We start from the raw sequence: 17,783 nt of genomic DNA on the forward strand, positions 1-17,783 counted from the left end.
CCACAGCAGCAGTGGGACTTGACTTTGGTGCTGAAGGCTGTGACTCAGAAACCGTTTGAACCTTTAGCCGCAGCGTCATTGCGTTTGAAAACCCTTAAAACCACCTTCTTGATAGCAATCACCACGGCATGGAGGGTGAGCAAATTGGCTGCGTTGCGAATGGACCGGCCATTCATGCAGATTTATCCGCATAAGGTCACTCTTCATTTGGATCCGAGATTTTGGCCCAAGGTGACGACAGATTTCCACATTAATGCAGATATAATTCTGCCAACGTTTTTTCAGAACCCTGTGTCCAGTATTGAAAAGGATTTGCATACTCTAGATGTGCGTAGAGCACTATTTTACTACCTGGATGCCACAAAGCGTTTGCGCCACACTAAGAAGCTATTTGTCCTACATAAGGGGCTTCTAAGGGGAAGTCCGTAACACGCCAAAGGTTGGCTCAGTGGATTGTGCAAGCGATTAGGGTTGCTTATACTGCTCAAGGGAAGGTCCTTCCAGGTACGATTACGGCACATGCAACAAGGGCTTACGCATCCTCGGCAGCGGATTTGGCTGGGGTTTCGATGAAGGACATCTGTAGGACGGCGACTTGGACGTCGAGCCAGCCCTTCATACGGCACTATGCCCTGGACCTTCGACAACTAAAGGAAGGAGAGTTTGGGCGTGGAGTGCTGAAAAGAGTCCTGCCATGAATGCTACCCACCACCAGGATTGTAGCTGGCTAATCACCCATAGTTATGAATGCAACGGATCACTATCCAGATAAACAGGTTGCATACCTGTAACTGATGATCTGGAAGAGATCCGTTGTATTCATAAGACCCGCCCAGACCTCCCCGCGTGGTGTGGGCAGGACAAGATCGGGCAGGATCGTCAAAGACTCAATTGACGGTCCGCCAGAAACTGAAGAGACACGACCCAACTGCCGGAAATAAGGGAAGCACGGCCTCGTGCATGGCAGTTGGGGGTGGAGCGAGGAGCTAGCTAGTCGGTCTGCGAGGTCACTGCGCACGCGCAGAACCCATAGTTATGAATACAACAGATCTCTTCCAGATCATCAGTTACAGGTATGCAACCTGTTTATTTATACCTCAGAATTGGATCAGGAGCTTAGAAAGGACTCTTGAAAGAACAAGAATACCTTTTAATGCATTCTTAGCTAAACATGCTGCAGTAAGCAGCTGCACTTCTTTATGTAGACTTCACAAGCTGTTAAAACAATCAGTCCATATTCAGTGGCTGTTTCCTTTAAACATTAGTGATAAAGACAAACCTTTGATATGTGTGACTGCCTAGTACATAGTGCACTCACTAGGAATGTGCATGGACCGGTTCGGAGGCCATTCTAAAAGCCTCCAGACCGGTCTGGTCACGGGGTGGCTTTGGTTCAGAAGGGTAGGGTTGGGGGTTCCATTAAGGGCGGGGGGGGCTTTCCTTACCCCTCCCGCGCTTTCCTTACCCCTCCCGCGCTTTCCTTACCCCTCCCGCGCTTTCCACACTCTGCCGCCGTAATTATTGAAAAAATTGCTCCTCCGATGGCTCCTCCTCCGATGGCTGACTGTTCCGATGGCTGACTGTTCCTATCAAAAAAATGGCCGCCCCCTTAAATCTCGCCCCGGGCCCCCAACCGATAACTCTTCAGAAGCTGGCGGGCGGCGGGGAGATGTCCTCCCGCCCCCTTCCCTGCTAGACTGCAAAAGACTTTAGGGAGGTTTCTGCGCGTGTGCGTGCAGAAGCCTTCCTAAAGTCTTTTGCAGACCAGCAGGGAAGGGGGCGAGAGGACATCTCCCCGCCGCCCGTTTCCCTGCTGGTCTGCAAAAGTACTTTCACTTTTGCAAAAGTAATTGCAAAAGTGAAAGTACTTTTGCAGACCGGCAGGGAAATGGGCGGCGGGGAGATGTCCTCTCGCCCCCTTCCCTGCTGGTCTGCAAAAGACTTTAGGAAGGCTTCTGCACACACACGCGCAGAAGCCTCCCTAAAGTCTTTTGCAGCCTAGCAGGGAAGGGGGCGGGAGGACATCTCCCCGCCGCCCACCAGCTTCTGAAGAGTTATTGGTCGGGGGCTCGGGGCGAGATTTTGTGGGCGGGAGGGGGCTTCAAGGCAGCAGCAGGGGGCTGGGGCTTCAAGGGGCGGCCATTTTTTTGATAGGAACAGTCAGCCATCGGAACAGGAGCCATCGGAGGAGCAATTTTTTCAATAATTACGGCGGCAGTGTGTGGAAAGTGCGGGAGGGGTAAGTAAAGCCCCCCCCCCCACCCCGCCCTTAATGGAACCCCCCACCCCAGTGCCGAACCGCAGCTCCGCGGTTCCGTGCACACCCCTAGCACTCACCCTGACTAGCTGATGCACGCAACATGCTCATGTGAACCAGTAGCATGGGATAAAATGTAATCTTGGATGTTTTTGCCACTTTCATGAGCAGGGCGTGCTTTGGATGTGGGGCCACTTCACAACATATCAGCTGTCCTCTGTTTAGTAAATCATGATAAACCTGACTGTTTATAGTCACTTGCTGCACTGTTCTGATGTGAACACTTGAAATGAAATTCTCAAGATTATTCTTGCATTGTTAAAATGTAAATATCTTAACTGTTCATATTAGTTGTTGGAAGAATGATATTTTTGGTCACACTTATGTATCCTCAAAATTTCTTTGTTACTGTTGCAGTGAATTCTGTGGTGATATCGATAGCCTGGAACTTGGAGACATGGTTGAATACAGCTTATCAAAAGGCAAAGGAAACAAAGTCAGTGCAGAAAAAGTGAACAAGACACATGCAGGTGAAGCTCTTTTGTGTTTGGATCCAGAAGCATACTTGGTGATGACAATTCAGTGGATGTCTGCTTGTGCCTTAAACTACGTCCTGAACTAGGAAGTTGATACAGATTGTCATTTCTGGATGAGGCTAGAAGAATCCTCTGGGGATACAGTATTCTAGCACCAGGACAGACTCAAAACCAACATCTGCACTTACGTTTTAAGCCTTGTAATGTTCTAAAGATACATAGAATGAAATGTCTATGGCATGGAAAGCTAGTAATAGTTCCTTCAAACAGTGCATCTTCCAGTTTGATCACCACTTACAGTATTTACCTGAATCAAAGTCTAATTTTTTTGATATTAGAAATCAGAAGGTCGTCCTAAATTCAGAGTCCTGTTCCTTTTGAGTAAATGCAGATATAACTCTGTATTTAACCTCTGCTTGTTAAGGGGGTCATCTTTGATTCAGGTAAATACAGTATTTTCTTAAGAGGGCTTCTGTAGATGATTCACTTGGAGGTATCTTCCTGTTGTAAATTATATGGAAAGTTAGTAGGAAAGAGAAAACAAATCTTATTGAATAAGCAAGAAAATCCACAATCAAAATGTGTGCTTTGCCTGGACTCCTTAAGTGTTCTGTGGGGTAGATCAGACGAGATGCTAACTGGGTATCGGTAGTCTGTAGTAGGGGAGCAGGATTGACAACCTGGCCACAGGGTGTGCTTGACCTGCTTTTATAATCCAAGAAACAGGTGTAACACTTGCATATGGTGTATGTTTGGGAGCTACCATTCCTTGGACTTCTGGTGAGATAACAAACGTGCAGATCTGAATCAGACCCTTGTGTTTTGGATTCCATGTACACATGCTAGACAAATGTGCATCTAATGCAATAGAAGCATAAAAAGCACACCTGGTGAGCAGAATTTGTCTATTTCCTTGGTTTGTCTTATGGCTTCATCTGAACTGTCCCCACAATCTGTATGGTTTGGGGGGGGGGGGTGTTTCAGAAACAGAAAAACAAAGCAGAGGCTCCTCAGTTCACATTCATTCTGAATGAATACCAAGCCTAACAAATGAGAATTAATGGGATATGTGGTTCATTTCCTCATTCAAATGGGGGAGTGGCAGGCTTGCATTGTAGGGTGACCCAGGGCTTTATTTTAATTTTTTTACAATTGTTAAAGTTTAAAAAGGAGCATCCGCACTCTTCCTTTGGACATTCTCTAAGCAGCTGTCATGTTTTCCACGCACAATGCCCCGGGCATTGCATTGGTTTAGAGAGGGCTGCTCAACTTTGGCCCTCCTGCAGATGTTAGCCTACAACTCCCATAATCCATGGCTATTGGCCACTGTGCCTGTGGATTATGGGATTTGTAGTCCAAAACCAGCTGGGGAGCTAAGTTGAGCAGGCCTGGTCTAGAGCATTATTGGAGGGAAATAACCACACCAGGATGATGATGATGATGATTATTATTGTTATTACAACATTTATATCCCACTTTTCCTCCAAGGTGTACTACATACTTGGGTTTCTCCTCACAACAACCCTGTGAAGTAGGTTAGGCTGAGAGAGAAGTGACTGGCCCAGAGTCACCCAGCTAGTATCATGGCTGAATGAGGATTTGAACTTGGGTCTCCCCGGTCCTAGACCAGCACTCTAACCACTACACCATGCTGGATGGCCGCCATGTTTTTGTGGTGGTTGCCATTCTCCCACACTGCCCCAGAACACTGGCTGCCATGAGGACAGTTGTCAAGACACCTTCCTTCACTACTGGTGGCATCAAAAGTAACTCTTTTTAAAAGAGGATTAATGTGAAGCAATGAACCAAAAGGAAAGACTGACAAGAAAAAATTAAATTACTAGTGGCTTAATCTTAATTAAAACCACAGGAGAAACAAAGTGAGAGTGGGGAAAGGGCCACATATACTTCAGTACAAGTACATTCAAATGTTGCTAAAGTGATTTATAAACAGAAACGCTAACAGAGTAATTCCTCCAAATACACTGCTTGATAAGCAAACAACAGAGGGATCCCCAAAAGAAGAAACTGATCTAAATGTGGAAATTGCTGCAGCTTTGCAAGTAAAAACTTGGGGGTAAAAATTTAGTGTGGTTGGTCTTGTTTTGTAGTGAATGGCATCACAGATGAAGCTGATCCAACTGTTTACACGGGTAAAGTAATTCGCCCTCTCAGGAGTGTAGATCCCACCCAGACTGAATACCAGGGAATGATTGAAGTCATGGAGGACGGTGAGTGGTATTCAGCAATGTGTTAATTTGCTAAATTATGTGGTTGGGTGGGTGGTGAAATTGATGCTTTTCAGCCTAGGAATGTTGGTTGAAATGAGCTTTGCAAGTTAACTCTGTAAACAGTAAATTAACAAAAGGAGATGTCTAATTAGTACAGCAATTATTTCAAGTCTCAATGACAACACACTTTTGCCTTGTGATCACCTCTAGGGGAAATGAAAGGCGAGGTCTACCCCTTTGGAATTGTAGGTATGGCAAACAAGGGTGACTGTTTGCAAAAGGGAGAGACCGTGAAGTTCCAGCTTTGTGTCCTTGGGCAGAATGGACAAACAATGGCTTGTAACATTACACCTTTCCGCAGAGCCACCGTGGAATGTGTGAAAGATCAGGTTAGTAGCTGGACTACATAAAATAGGGCTGTGTAGTCATTTCAGTTCCACAGGCATGTTGGACATGATATGCTCTCAGTTGGACATTACTAGAACGAGTTTCACACACTGCAACAGGGAGCCCTTCAGTTGAAACCTCAGAGCTTCTCACTGTTGTGTGTGAAATAAAGTAGAGTTTCCACATTTTTTCATGATTGGTTTTTCATTCACAAGACTGGGTTTTGTTTCTGCACAATAGGCTCACAGTGAATATTCCAAGCTCCTTGAGGCGCTTCCAGCTCTGCTGCTTGGATTTTTGACCCTATAGTTTTGGGGGACCATGTTGGTCCTCCAAGCAATTTCTCTGTTCTCACTTTTAAGGCTGTACAGACCTAACTTGCTTTCGGTGCTGCACAGACCTTGTTCTTTCAATGGGTAAAATACATATTATATAAACGCTGCCCTGTCTATGGTTTAATGCATGAGCAGAATATAATGGTTAATTACAGGACTGGGTATAGCAACCACAGTTTTGAGTACCCTTAGTGAGATCCTAGAGACACGGTTTCTTTATCTGTGAGTGCAAAAATAGGCGGTTCCGGGGCCACTGGAAATTGCTTCTGGAGTCATTTCCAGTGTGGAGCCATTTTGTGGCTTCAAAAAAAAAAAAAATCCCTATGAAAAATCAGAGGAATTGCGGGTTTGGGGAGAGCGTACTTTATTTCTTATTTCTGAACCCACCCACCACACTTGTTAAGGTGTGTGTGTGTGTGCATGAACATAACCCCTGGATTCCCATAGGGATAGTGTTTCTTTATTCATGGATTCCATATTTGCACCTATAGGTGAGAATGCAAGCTCCACAAATAGAGGGTCTCCAGTACTAAGTACACATGCAAAGAATTGACTCAGTCATTTTTGAGAGAATAGCCAGCATTTCACTTAAATATTGAGCGCACATCCTCAGACACACATGTGCAAGCTTCCTTCAATTTTATTTATTACATTTAAATGCTGCCTTTCCTAAAACATCTCAAGGTGTTTTCCAGTAAAAACATTAAAACAATATTTCTACTGGAACTTATACTAAAAATAAAGTCAATAACAATTATGAACACATAAGAGTAAAACCTTAAGGCACAAGTAGTAAAAACAGCACCCCCTAGAGGGCATAGGCCTGTCTAAAGAGTCTTCAGTTTCATTTTAAAAGTAGCAAGGGAGGTCAAGGATCCAATGTCCTTTGGGAAAGCATTCCAGAATGTCGGGGCAATGACAAAGATCATGTCCCATGTGCACAACAATCACAGAACAGAGCTTGCTCTGATCTTGTCAAACAGACAGACACCTTTAGGAGCAGGTAGTTCTTCAAGTATCCAGGGCCCAAATCATTAAGGGCTTTAAAGGTAATAACTAGCACCATAAATTGTATCCAGAAACAAATTGTCAGCCGGTGCAGCTCTTTCAGAACCAGTGTAATATGCTCCCAACAGGCAGCTCCAGATAAAATTCTAGCTGCCACCTTTTGCAGTAGCTTCAGTTTCTGAATATTCTTCAAGGGCAGCCCCATGTGTAGAGTGCCTTGCAGTAAGTGCAGTATGGATTACTTTGGCTAGATCTGCCTTCTCAGGAAGGAACGCAGCTGGTACACTGGCTGAAGGTATGCAAAAGTACTCCTGACTACTGCCTCCACCTGGGCATCTAGAAGCAGATTCTGGTCTAGCAGTACCCCCAAGCTGTGCACCTACTTTTTTTTCAAGCATGAGAAGGATGGCATCTTGCGCTTGGTGCAGGGGCGTAATGAGGCTGGAGTGGGCCCAGAGACAAAATTTTAAAATGGGCCCCTCGCTGATACACACACACACTCACTTCACAAGTGACTTGCCTCTGGGGGGCCCCTTGAGGCGTGGGGGGCCCCAGGCAGCCGCCTCCCCTTGCCTAATGGTAGTTACGCCCCTGGCTTGGTGTATTATAGAGGTGAAAGGGAGGAAAACCTATAATACTGTGTACAGCAACCCTAATGTGTGTTGGTGAGCAGAGAATACAGAAGTTGATATTCCAGAAACAAAAATAATCTATTCTTATAAACATTTTACAGTTCAAATTATACAATGCAATTTTTGCTAATGCCACTGAGGTTAATATTGAGGTACCAAATTCTCCAAGGATTTGTGAAAACGTCTGAGGGAAAGAGAATCATGGTGCTTAGCCTTTGCATATTCCATTTGCTTTGTGACTAGAGAGAAAAAAACCAAGGCTTTCCCTGCCTTTAATTTCCATTTTAATGGTTTATTTTAGGTGACTTCAAAGCTTGTTAGTTGCATTTATATCCCATGTTTCTTTCACTGTGGAAAGATAGTAAACTTAAAAGTTCACAGGTGGCTTCCCATGTATACCCAGCCCAACTTAGCTTCTGCAAGGTTGCTTTATCATGCATCTTCAAACCATACTTATGACTCTCACTGTTTTCACTTTAACACTGGGAGGAAAGTATTGTAATTGAACACGGCATTGTGTAGCATCAATATTAGACATCTCTCTGTGCCAAGAGAACCTTTTTTAATTCTTTAGTAGCATCCACTCTCATTCTACCACTTACTGTCAAGTGATGAGATCTTAGCTCGTGCTTTTCTCGATATAGCATATAAATGGGTATGAGGACTTGAGCTGGAGATACCAGTCTGTGTTCATTCAGGGTTCCCCCAAACTTACAACTTGCTTTTGGATTTAAAAGAAAATGGTGAAGTTCTTGAGATTTATAGAGAAAGCAGTGATGGGGCTAAGACCCATCTGTTAGGGTCTTGGGAGGAATGAAACCGCTATTGATTATGCAAAATCCTGTTTAATCCCTCTTGGACTCTAATGTTTCCAAAATGTGAAGACCGCAAGTTTAGTTGTCCTGATTGCAGGAAAGACTTCTTTTTTGTACTCTAAATGGGGTGCTGATCTATAAACACTTAAGACGATTTCCATTTTTCTTTCAGTTTGGTTTCATAAACTATGAAGTTGGTGACAGCAAAAAGCTCTTTTTCCATGTGAAAGAAGTTCAGGATGGTGTGGAACTGCAGGCTGGTGACGAAGTGGAGTTTTCAGTCATCCTCAATCAACGCACAGGGAAATGCAGTGCCTGTAATGTGTGGCGTGTTAGGTAAGAAATTGATATTACCCGGCTTCATTATTCTTTTTGTAGGAGGAAACCGAGTGATTCAGTCTCTGCTGTAGCAGCAAAATGTAAACTAATTTCTTTATGGAATTATGTATGTACTAGATGAACCCGCACAGAGATTCTGTGCGGTAGTTTACTTTCTTCTTGGAGTTTTGTTGTGAGAATTTGGCTGGTTGTTCAGTTGTTTATATTTCCATGTGTCTTTGTTGCCTTTTTGCAGTTCTTTCTGTGAATCAGTGCACTTTGTATTTTGATGTTTTCTGGGGGGTTGGTGTTTCAAGTACTTGGTCAGGAGTTTTTGTCTTGCCTTCCCGCACCTTCTGCCCTAGTGTCTCGCCTGCCTGCCTCCCCCCCCCCACCTTCTGCCCCAGTGTCTCGCCTGCCTTCCCCCCACCCCCTTCTGCCCCAGTGTTTCGCTCGGGTGTTTTGTTTTGTTTTTTAGTGTTGAGTGTGGCTACTGTTGGCCCTATGTTTCAGTACTGGGGGGGGGGGGCGGTTGTGAGAGCCAGTCCTCACACTCTCCACCTTATTGCCATGCAGCCGGCCTTGCTGCTGCTGGGTCGAGCCAGCGATGCTCGGCCGGGCCTGCCATTTCGCCCGGCGGGGCCACTCCGCCCCCTTGCTTCTGCCGGGTTCAGTCAGTGGCACTCTGCCTTGCCGCAGCCGGGCCTGGCACTTTGCGCGTCCGGCCCTGCCGCCGCCGCTTGCCGCCGGGCCCGCCGCTGCCACTTGCCCCCACGGCCGGGCCCCCTGCCATCTCTGGCTTCCCCGGCCATGCCCGCCAATGCTGCCCTTTGCCTGCACAGCTGCCTGCCAGGCCCGCCGTCACTTTCCCCCACCGTCAGGCCCCCTGCCTTCTCTGGTCTCCCTGGCCATGCCCTCTGACGCTGACACTTGCCTGCATGGCCACTGGCCATGCCCACTGCTGCTGCCGATTGCCTGCGCGGCCGCCGGGCCCACCGCTGCCGCTTCCCTGCAGCCGGGCCCCCTGCCTCCTCTGGCCTCCCCGGCCATGCCCCCCCCCACGCCTCTGGTCTCCTGAGTGTGCCACCCGGCGCCCAGCCAATCAGATGGCTTGCTGGGGACGCACATTCTAAAGGCACACCCAGGAGAAATATATAGATAAATAGATTTTGAGTTGCTATAATGAGAATCTGAGCACTGATTATCAGATTATTGGGACTGACAGAAATATCTATGAAAAAAATGAAACTAATTTGGCAGAATTATTTCCTGTATTGTGGACCATTTTGTTACTTTGTAGCAATTTTTTTTAAAAAATTGGGAGGACTGTATAGGTTAGTCAATAGCAGTGATGGTGTTTAAATGCAAAAATTTTCCTGCTTTGGGAGAAGGGTTGAGCTAAATAGGATTGCTTGCTTACTCATAAGTATGCTCCACTGATTTCATGGGACTTGCTTGGAAGTGTGTACAACAATGCAACCTTAACATTTGATTATGAAATTAAATCTAAATATAGATTGTAACTACTCCTGCATCTTTTGTGGAAAAACATGGTGTCTAAACTAGAATTGCAGATCATGGTTTGAAGCTGGTTTATAGTCCTAGTGTATAGGACAACACAGATTCTAATTGTGTCACTTTGGTTGTGATAGCAGGCCATGGTTTATCACAAACCAGCAAGTAACAGTTTATGTGGAGAAGAGCCACAAACCTAAACCAAGTCACTGACTGACTTTCCATTCAGCCCCACGCTGTTATCTGAATGCTGATGTTTAATGAAAAAGTATACTCATTGAGAACAAATAATGAAGCAATTTGTGAACATTGTCTTATAGAAATAATTGATAGCTCAAAAACTTAGGAACACAAGAATAATTGATAGCTCAAATAATTGATAGCTCAAAAACTTAGGAACACAAGAAACGGCCTTATAACAAGTCAGACCATTGGTCTGTCTAGCAGGTTTTAGGCAGGAGTCTTTCCCAGCCCTACTTGGAAATGCCAGGAACTGAACCTGGAACCTTACGCGTGCAAAGTATCTGCTCTGCCACTGATATGGGTCCCATCTCCATATCTGCTTACAGTATTTTAAATGGCTAATTATATTAACTTTATTTTTAGGTCTGTGGGACTAATGCATACCAAAACTAACCATATTTAGGAAGCAAGTCCCATTGTGCTTAGTGGTATTTATTTCCAAGTAAACTGTTCAGGATCAGATGGCAAAAGTCAGAAGACTGCTTCCTCATCTGAAGTCTTCATGGAACCCATTCCATGCTCATTTGGCTGTGCATCAAATGAGTGTATCAGGGGCTTGGTGGAACAGCCATATTTATTTATTTATCATATATATACACAAACATACACCACCTGGTATGATATGTGTGTCCCTAGGTGGTGTGCACAGTTTAAAACACTGCAAATATAAAACAGTAAAATCGGTTAAAACAGTTTCACAGAATAAAAACAGTTTAAAACTAATTTCAGTTAAGTCTGAGAAAACATGTGACTTGAGGATCTTTTTAAAAGCAATCAGATGGAGATGGTCTTACTTTGACAAGGAGCATATTCCAAAGTCCTGAGACAGCCACAGAGAAGGCCCAGTCCAGAGTTGCCACCAAATGAGATGGTGGCACCCATAACCTGACATCCCCAGATTATCTTAAGAGGTGGCAGGGTTCATGACAAAGGAGGCACTCTCTCAAGTACTCTGGACCCAAGCCATAAAGAGCTTTATAGGTAATAACCAGCACTTTATATTTCACTTGGGAAACAGCAGCACACAGTGCACTGGATTTAAAATTGGTGTTATATGGTCCCTTTGGGTTATCCCAGAGACCAGTCTGGCTGCCGCATTCTGTACCAGTGGTAGTTTTTGGACTGAACACAAGCTCACAGAGTTACAATGAAACTTCACTTTGAAGTAAATTCAGAAGATAGCTATGTAGTGGACAGGTTAGTGTTCCAAGTCATTCTCAAACTTAAATTATCCCCTGCTAACTGGGCAAAGAGGCACCTTTTACCGTGGTGATTCTCTTTATTTAGCAGGAGGCTAAATATCCACCCCCTGCACAGTATCTCCAGTGACTGTTGCTGGTGTCTATCTTGTGTTTCTTTTTAGAACGTGAGCCTTTTGGGGACAGGGATCTATTTTATTTATTTATTATTTCTCTGTGTAAACCACCCTGAGCCATTTTTGGAAGGGAGGAATAGAAATCAAATTAATAATAATAATAACACCTGTCTGGCTGTATAAATAAATAAATAATAAACTACCCCTCTTCAAAACAGCATTAACATTTCCAGAGAGGCAGTGACTACAGCTGCAGTTTTAAAATCCTGACTAGAGTGGTAGTATTGCCGTTTGGAAACATTTCAGCTGTTAAAATGCATTTGCAATTAGAATTTTACCACAGTATCCAATACAAAAACTACCTTTATTGCTATTTTATTCATGTGTGTCTTGTACAGAACAAACAGTTAGAACAAATAGTTTCTAAAGGGGATCCTGTACATTTAGAATTTAGACAATTCCAGGGTTGTGAGGGAGCATTAAAATGCCACTGTAAATGTTTTTATGGTAGGAAGTTGGTCTTCATTTTTACACTTAAGTGTTACTCAAGTCATATGCATTTACTGGTTCTCCCAGTAATCTTTCCTATTTCTATTAACAGTGAAGGCGCTAAAGCCATAGCCGCTCCGCGTCCTGATAGACTTGTTAATCGTTTAAAGAGCATTAATTTGGATGATGCCAGTGCTCCTCGTCTAACTGTTCTTCGTCAGCCAAGGGGACCGGATAATTCAAAGGTATGCGATGTGCCCAGTGCATGACATCTCTGACTTTAGACCATAATTCTGAGAGTTTGGTTCTGTAACAGACTTAATCAGAAGCCAAGTCAGTTTGCCCTACTGGCTGCTTGGAACTCCAGTGAAGTTTAGCCGGGGCATAAAAATACTGTAGAAACGCAATTTTCTCCAAGTTACGTCTTTGGAGACTAGAAGATGGGTTTCTTAGAGTGCTTATGAGTTGGAAATGGGGTCCAAAGGGTAAACTGGAACAAAGTGCAAGGTTTGAGTAGTACTTGTACATCACTATACAGAGTGTCCCTGTCCTAAGGAGCTTACATCAAAGTAGCATAAGGAAGGCATGAATATGCAACTACACGTAGGAATATGCAACTACACGTATTTAAACTTGATCACCATTGAGTGTAAGAAGTATTTTGAGGAGAGATAGTATCGCACATTCAGAAGGGAGTTCAGGTATTGGGACAGCAAGGGAGGATGGGCAAAATCTTGTCAAAGAGCAAGAAATCTTTGGACACATTAGGGTAGTCGAGGAAATAGTAATGGCCATGAGCAGGGAATATAATAGAAAACTGAGCAAAGCTCCAGATGCTTTAAAAGTAAAGAGCCAGACAACACCAAGATTAGTCTTCTGTTCACAGTATACATTATGTTCAAATCCACTTGAATTCCTTCTGTCCCCTAAAAATGTGTCTGAGGTTATACCCTCAGGAACAGAGTTTTGTGGGGTGCAATGGGCAACAGAGGGAGGAGGGATCAGTGAAACACAGGCACACTGTTCTGAAGCAGAACACTTTCCTACAAATAGAAGCCTAATCTGGATGCTGCCCAAGGAGTTTGCTGAAAATGGAAGGCAATGAAGGGGTTTGTGCGGAAATGGGCACTACATGGGCTGAGCTACAAGAGAGGGCCAGAGAAGAGAAGGTCATAGTAGTCAAGTGGGAGATGACTACACATGAATCAAAGTCTTAGCTGGGCAGATAGAAAGGAAGAAGTGGATTTGTGCATTGGTATTCATAAAGAAGCAGCATGATCTGGCAACAAGTTAAAGATGGGAAGCAAAGGCATAGTAGAAGGTCACAGTCAAGGTTGTGTGCCTAGTCACTGGGATGAATAGTTATGGCTGTCTATTGATATGGGGAACAATCAAGAAGAGCATGAAGAAATTCTGGTCATATTGAATATGAAATGAAATAGTTTGAGGAAGTAGTCTTTCATGCCTTGTTCAAGATCTGTACAGGTGTTCACACACAGTAGTATACTTCTTATTTGTACCCTGAATTTAGTCCTGTAGTCCTAGATTTACTTTAAACTGAACATGTGCAGATCATTCACCCCCCCAAAAAAACCAAAAAACCCATGTGTGCAGGTGCTTGTTGACATGTACAGTATAATGTCTGAACAGGACTAATGAAGTGGATGTTTCTGGCAGTTGGGGGAAATTCTGGGGTAGTGGCATAGCTGGGTGTCATAAGGGTATAGATGTACTGAAAGCATTTGGGTTTGGTGAGGTTGCCCAAGGAAAGGGTAAATACCAAAATGAACAGAACACTGGGGGAAAGCTGTAATGAAGCACTCTTCCTAGTCCCCAGAAAAGGCTGAGCAAGAGGTCTGACAAACTGGAGAAGAACCAGCTAAGAACAGAGTGGTGGAAGAAGCTGAACAGAATATAATGATTAATGGTGTCAAAGGCAGCGTAGAAGTGAAGAGAAGCAAGGAAGGACAGGGTAGAGATTAGGGATGTGCACAAACTGACAGATGGCCGGTTCGATGGGGGCGGGGTACCTTTAAGGAGAAGGGAGGGTGCTCTCCCCCCTGCGTTTCCCTGCTGGCGCTGTGCCCAAAATCGCTGGTGCGGGGTGGCGGTGTATCCTCTTGCCGCCCAGTCAGCGTCAGACCAGAAGTGGCCGGTGCGTGTCTGACGCTGACCAGGGTGGCAAGAGGGTATGCTGCCGCCCCCACCAGTGATTTTGGGCACAGTGGCAGTTGGGGGGAGCACCCTCTCTTCTCATTAAAGGTAACCACCACCACCACCACCGAACCAGTTTGAATGCCGGACCGGTTCATAGATCCAGAAAAGGCCCTCCAAACCAGTTCATGCACATCCCTAGTAGAGATCTTTAAACTTGGTAGTGAGAAGACCATCCCTCTTCCTGATTTAATCGCAAGGGCAGTGTCAGTAAAGTGCAGAGGGTGGAAGCAACTTATTAAGGAGACAAGAATAAAGTTGAAAGAAAGTCAACTTTAAAGTTGAAAGTCAAGAATCGTATACTTCAGCAACATGGAATAAAATGGGACTGGCTGGTACTTGGAAGTTAAGGATGGGTCAAAGAAGAGAGGTAGGTGTGTGTGTGTGTGTGTGTGTGTGTGTGTGTGTGTGTGTGTGTGTGTGTTAAAGAATAGGGGTGGTGGTAGCATGTTTGAACACAGCAGGGAAGAAGCCAGGACTAGGTTGATGAGGGAGGTAATAGCATGGGATATGGTAACCATGAGGGAATAGGTTCGTGGAGATGTGTGGTAGGGTTAGAAGCGGAGAGCACAAGTATAATGTGAGTAAACTCAGATCTTTTGATTTCTTCCTAAGATGTGTAGCATCAATATGACAGTATGTGATTCTGCTTGCAGCCTCTTCAGTTTGTGGTCTTGTTTGTTCTCAAGTTTCTGTTTAAACTCATGAAATTATTTGCTATTTACAGGGATTTGGTACAGAGAGAAAGATTCGTCAAGCTGGTGTTATCGACTAACTGGTCACAAAGCAAATAACTACATATGAGCAAGTGGTTGGGTCAGGTGAAGGGTACTGAATATCCCCATATTCATCCCTTCCAAATTCTAAGGACCTATTACACCAGTTTTAACACCTTCCTCATGTTATGTTTAAAAATAAATTTATGAAAACAGTTTTAAAATATGCACAGTTGCATCCTGGAGAACCTAAGGTGGCGCCTTATAGTATCACATTTTAGAAGCTTTTTGAATGGTGCATTTAACGCAACTGGTAACTGCAAAACTACTTTGCCTCTTTAAGTAAACATTATAGACAGTTCTACTCCGGTAGACCTTATGAAATTCTGCACTGAAAAGATATATATATATATATATATATTATTTTCCTTAATTAACCTGCCAAGGTGTTACTATGCCTTAGCTTTCAGTTGCTTTGCCCTCTCCAAAACAGGAGAGGTTAATTTCCTGTTCATTCTGCTCCAGTTTTGAGGACCATATGAGGATGAATATACTAACTCTTTATGTAGAATCCTGTATGAGTACTCAAACCAGTTCCTTAAGTTGATGGCCAAATGTTAAAATGTTTTTTATGTCTCATTTAAACTTGAGTCCATATAGCAAGCAAAGTTATCTCCTAGATCTCATTGAAAGTATCTTCCAGAGTAGACTTATAGATTTTTGTAATTATCTGAAATTAGCATGCACAGTGCAGAATTTCATAAGGATGAGGTGTGCCATCAGTGTGATAACTTAAAAGATATTTAAAACAATGCACAAATTTGCTGCTGCTTAGAACACTGCAGCTTCTAAACCCAGTTTATTTTACTGATTAAAAAATTTAAAAAGTTGTGCCTGAAGTGAATACATTTTTTTTTTGCAGCCAGCACCCAGTGTACTGTAAAAGAATACTTAGGCTTTCCATAGCTGTATTGAGACTTTCATCAAGGTGAAATAGTTGATGTCTGTGTGCTTTTTTTCTCCCTCCAGGCCCCTTCTCTTCCCCTCCTTCCCTTCCCTCAGCCACACTTTATCAAGCAAGCAAACTGAATGATTGGTCTAAGTATTACTTTAACCAAAAAGATCAGGAGTTATTTTCTTTGAATAGAGGGCAGTACTGTGTTTTTTCCCATGTTACCTCTATTCTCAATTTAGGGTTTTCTTCTCTGGGAGATGCATTATCTTTGTAAAACAAACATTGCTTTCTCCAATTTTTCTGTTAATGGCAAAGAATGGAAATAGAATAAAGTTTTACTGATTTTGAAAAATTGCCTCAGTCTTCTAACTCCTTTATTAAGCTCTTCTCATCCGAAAACATACTTCTTGTGTAGTAGATCAGGTTTAGTGAACCTCTGTTCTCGGAGGCCTCTGTTCTCCAGACACTAGTCAAAGGAGGTTGAATTCTTCAGCGTTACTGTTAAGCTTGATGAATAATCAAGCTTAACAGTAAGTCTCATCTAACAGTGAGAGCTTCACTAGTATGTGGACACATGTCTTTGGATGATATTGGGGGTGGGGGTGGGAAAGGGAGTGTTGAACAAATTGTTTCATGGAAAATATCTCTTGGTATGTCAACTGCCCTGGCAAAAGCATTCTGTGACCTGTTCCTAGCTCAAATTTTGCTTAGACCAATACATACTACACACAGTCTTATCTATATAGCTTAGGACACAAGATTTCAATTTGTTACACTAGGAGAAAACTGACAATAAACTGGAAATAAATGTTGCAAACATCAGTCTATCAGAGGGTTTCTATAGCACAGTACTGAAATAGTTTGGAACATAGGAAGCTGCCATATACAGAGACCATAGGTCCATCTAACTCGTCTGGTGGCTACACAGGGACGGGCCTTCTCCGTTGCTGCCCCTAGGCTTTGGAATGCGCTCCCCAGTGAAATAAGAGTCTCTCCATCTATGACATCTTTTTAAAAGTCTCTAAAGACTAATTTCTTCACCCAGACTTTTAACTGATATTGTTTTGATTGTTTTAATGTTTTTAGAATATTGTGTTAAAATTTTAAATTGTGTTAAATTTCTTGCTTTTAATTTTTTTTTGTTTTTAATTAATGTTTTACTTTTAATCTTGTTGTAAACCGCCCAGAGACGTAAGTTTTGGGCGGTGTAAAAATTAGATAGACAGATAAATAATAAGTATTGTCCATACAGACAGACTGGCAACAGTTTCTCCAAGGTTGCAGGCAAGAGTCTCTCTCTCAGCCCAATCTTAGAGATGCCAGCAAGGGAACTTTGAACCTTCTGCATACAAATGCTCTTTTCAGAGAGGCTCCATCCCCTAAGGGGAATATCTTGCAGTAATCACATTTGTAGCCTATTCATATGCAATCAGGGCAGCCCTTGCTTAGCAAAGGGGACTAGTCATGCTTGGCTACCACAAGACCAGCTCTCTATTGTATAGATTCCTGACTTTCTGGTAATAACTGCAGCTATCATTGCTTCTGATGTCACTTAAGAGACAGTAAATAGAATTGTTAATGCAAATGGGCCTTTAGAAAGACCTCTTAGGAGAAAGAGGCAATGTAACCACCTCATTTACAAATTGACCATATTTGCTGATAAAACAAAATTCTGTTAAATTTGCCATCTAAATATGTCATTGTCTCTGCATAAAAGCTCATATTTTCTGAATAGCAAGTGTCAAATAGCTTCTGTTGCTGATACCAATCCTTCCCATAGATATTGTAAGTGAACTTTGCAAATCTATAATCATCCA

At 43.3% G+C, this 17,783-nt stretch overlaps 1 protein-coding gene across 2 annotated transcripts in view; it reads left to right on the top strand.

Moving 5' to 3' along the window:
* The window catches only part of CSDE1 (cold shock domain containing E1), a 46,032-nt gene extending 29,711 nt beyond the window's left edge, over positions 1-16,321 (top strand). For both annotated transcript variants that reach the window (XM_053244659.1, XM_053244660.1), the window contains 6 exons: positions 2,675-2,787; positions 4,905-5,024; positions 5,235-5,413; positions 8,374-8,537; positions 12,194-12,326; positions 15,023-16,321. In XM_053244659.1, coding sequence (XP_053100634.1) covers positions 2,675-2,787; positions 4,905-5,024; positions 5,235-5,413; positions 8,374-8,537; positions 12,194-12,326; positions 15,023-15,070 — 757 coding nt within the window. In that variant the 3' untranslated portion in view covers positions 15,071-16,321. The remainder of the gene's footprint in view (positions 1-2,674; positions 2,788-4,904; positions 5,025-5,234; positions 5,414-8,373; positions 8,538-12,193; positions 12,327-15,022) is intronic.
* The last annotated feature ends 1,462 nt before the right edge of the window (positions 16,322-17,783 follow it).

The sequence above is a fragment of the Hemicordylus capensis genome, chromosome 4 (genome assembly GCF_027244095.1).
Source record: "Hemicordylus capensis ecotype Gifberg chromosome 4, rHemCap1.1.pri, whole genome shotgun sequence".
Taxonomy (NCBI): Eukaryota; Metazoa; Chordata; class Lepidosauria; order Squamata; family Cordylidae; genus Hemicordylus; species Hemicordylus capensis.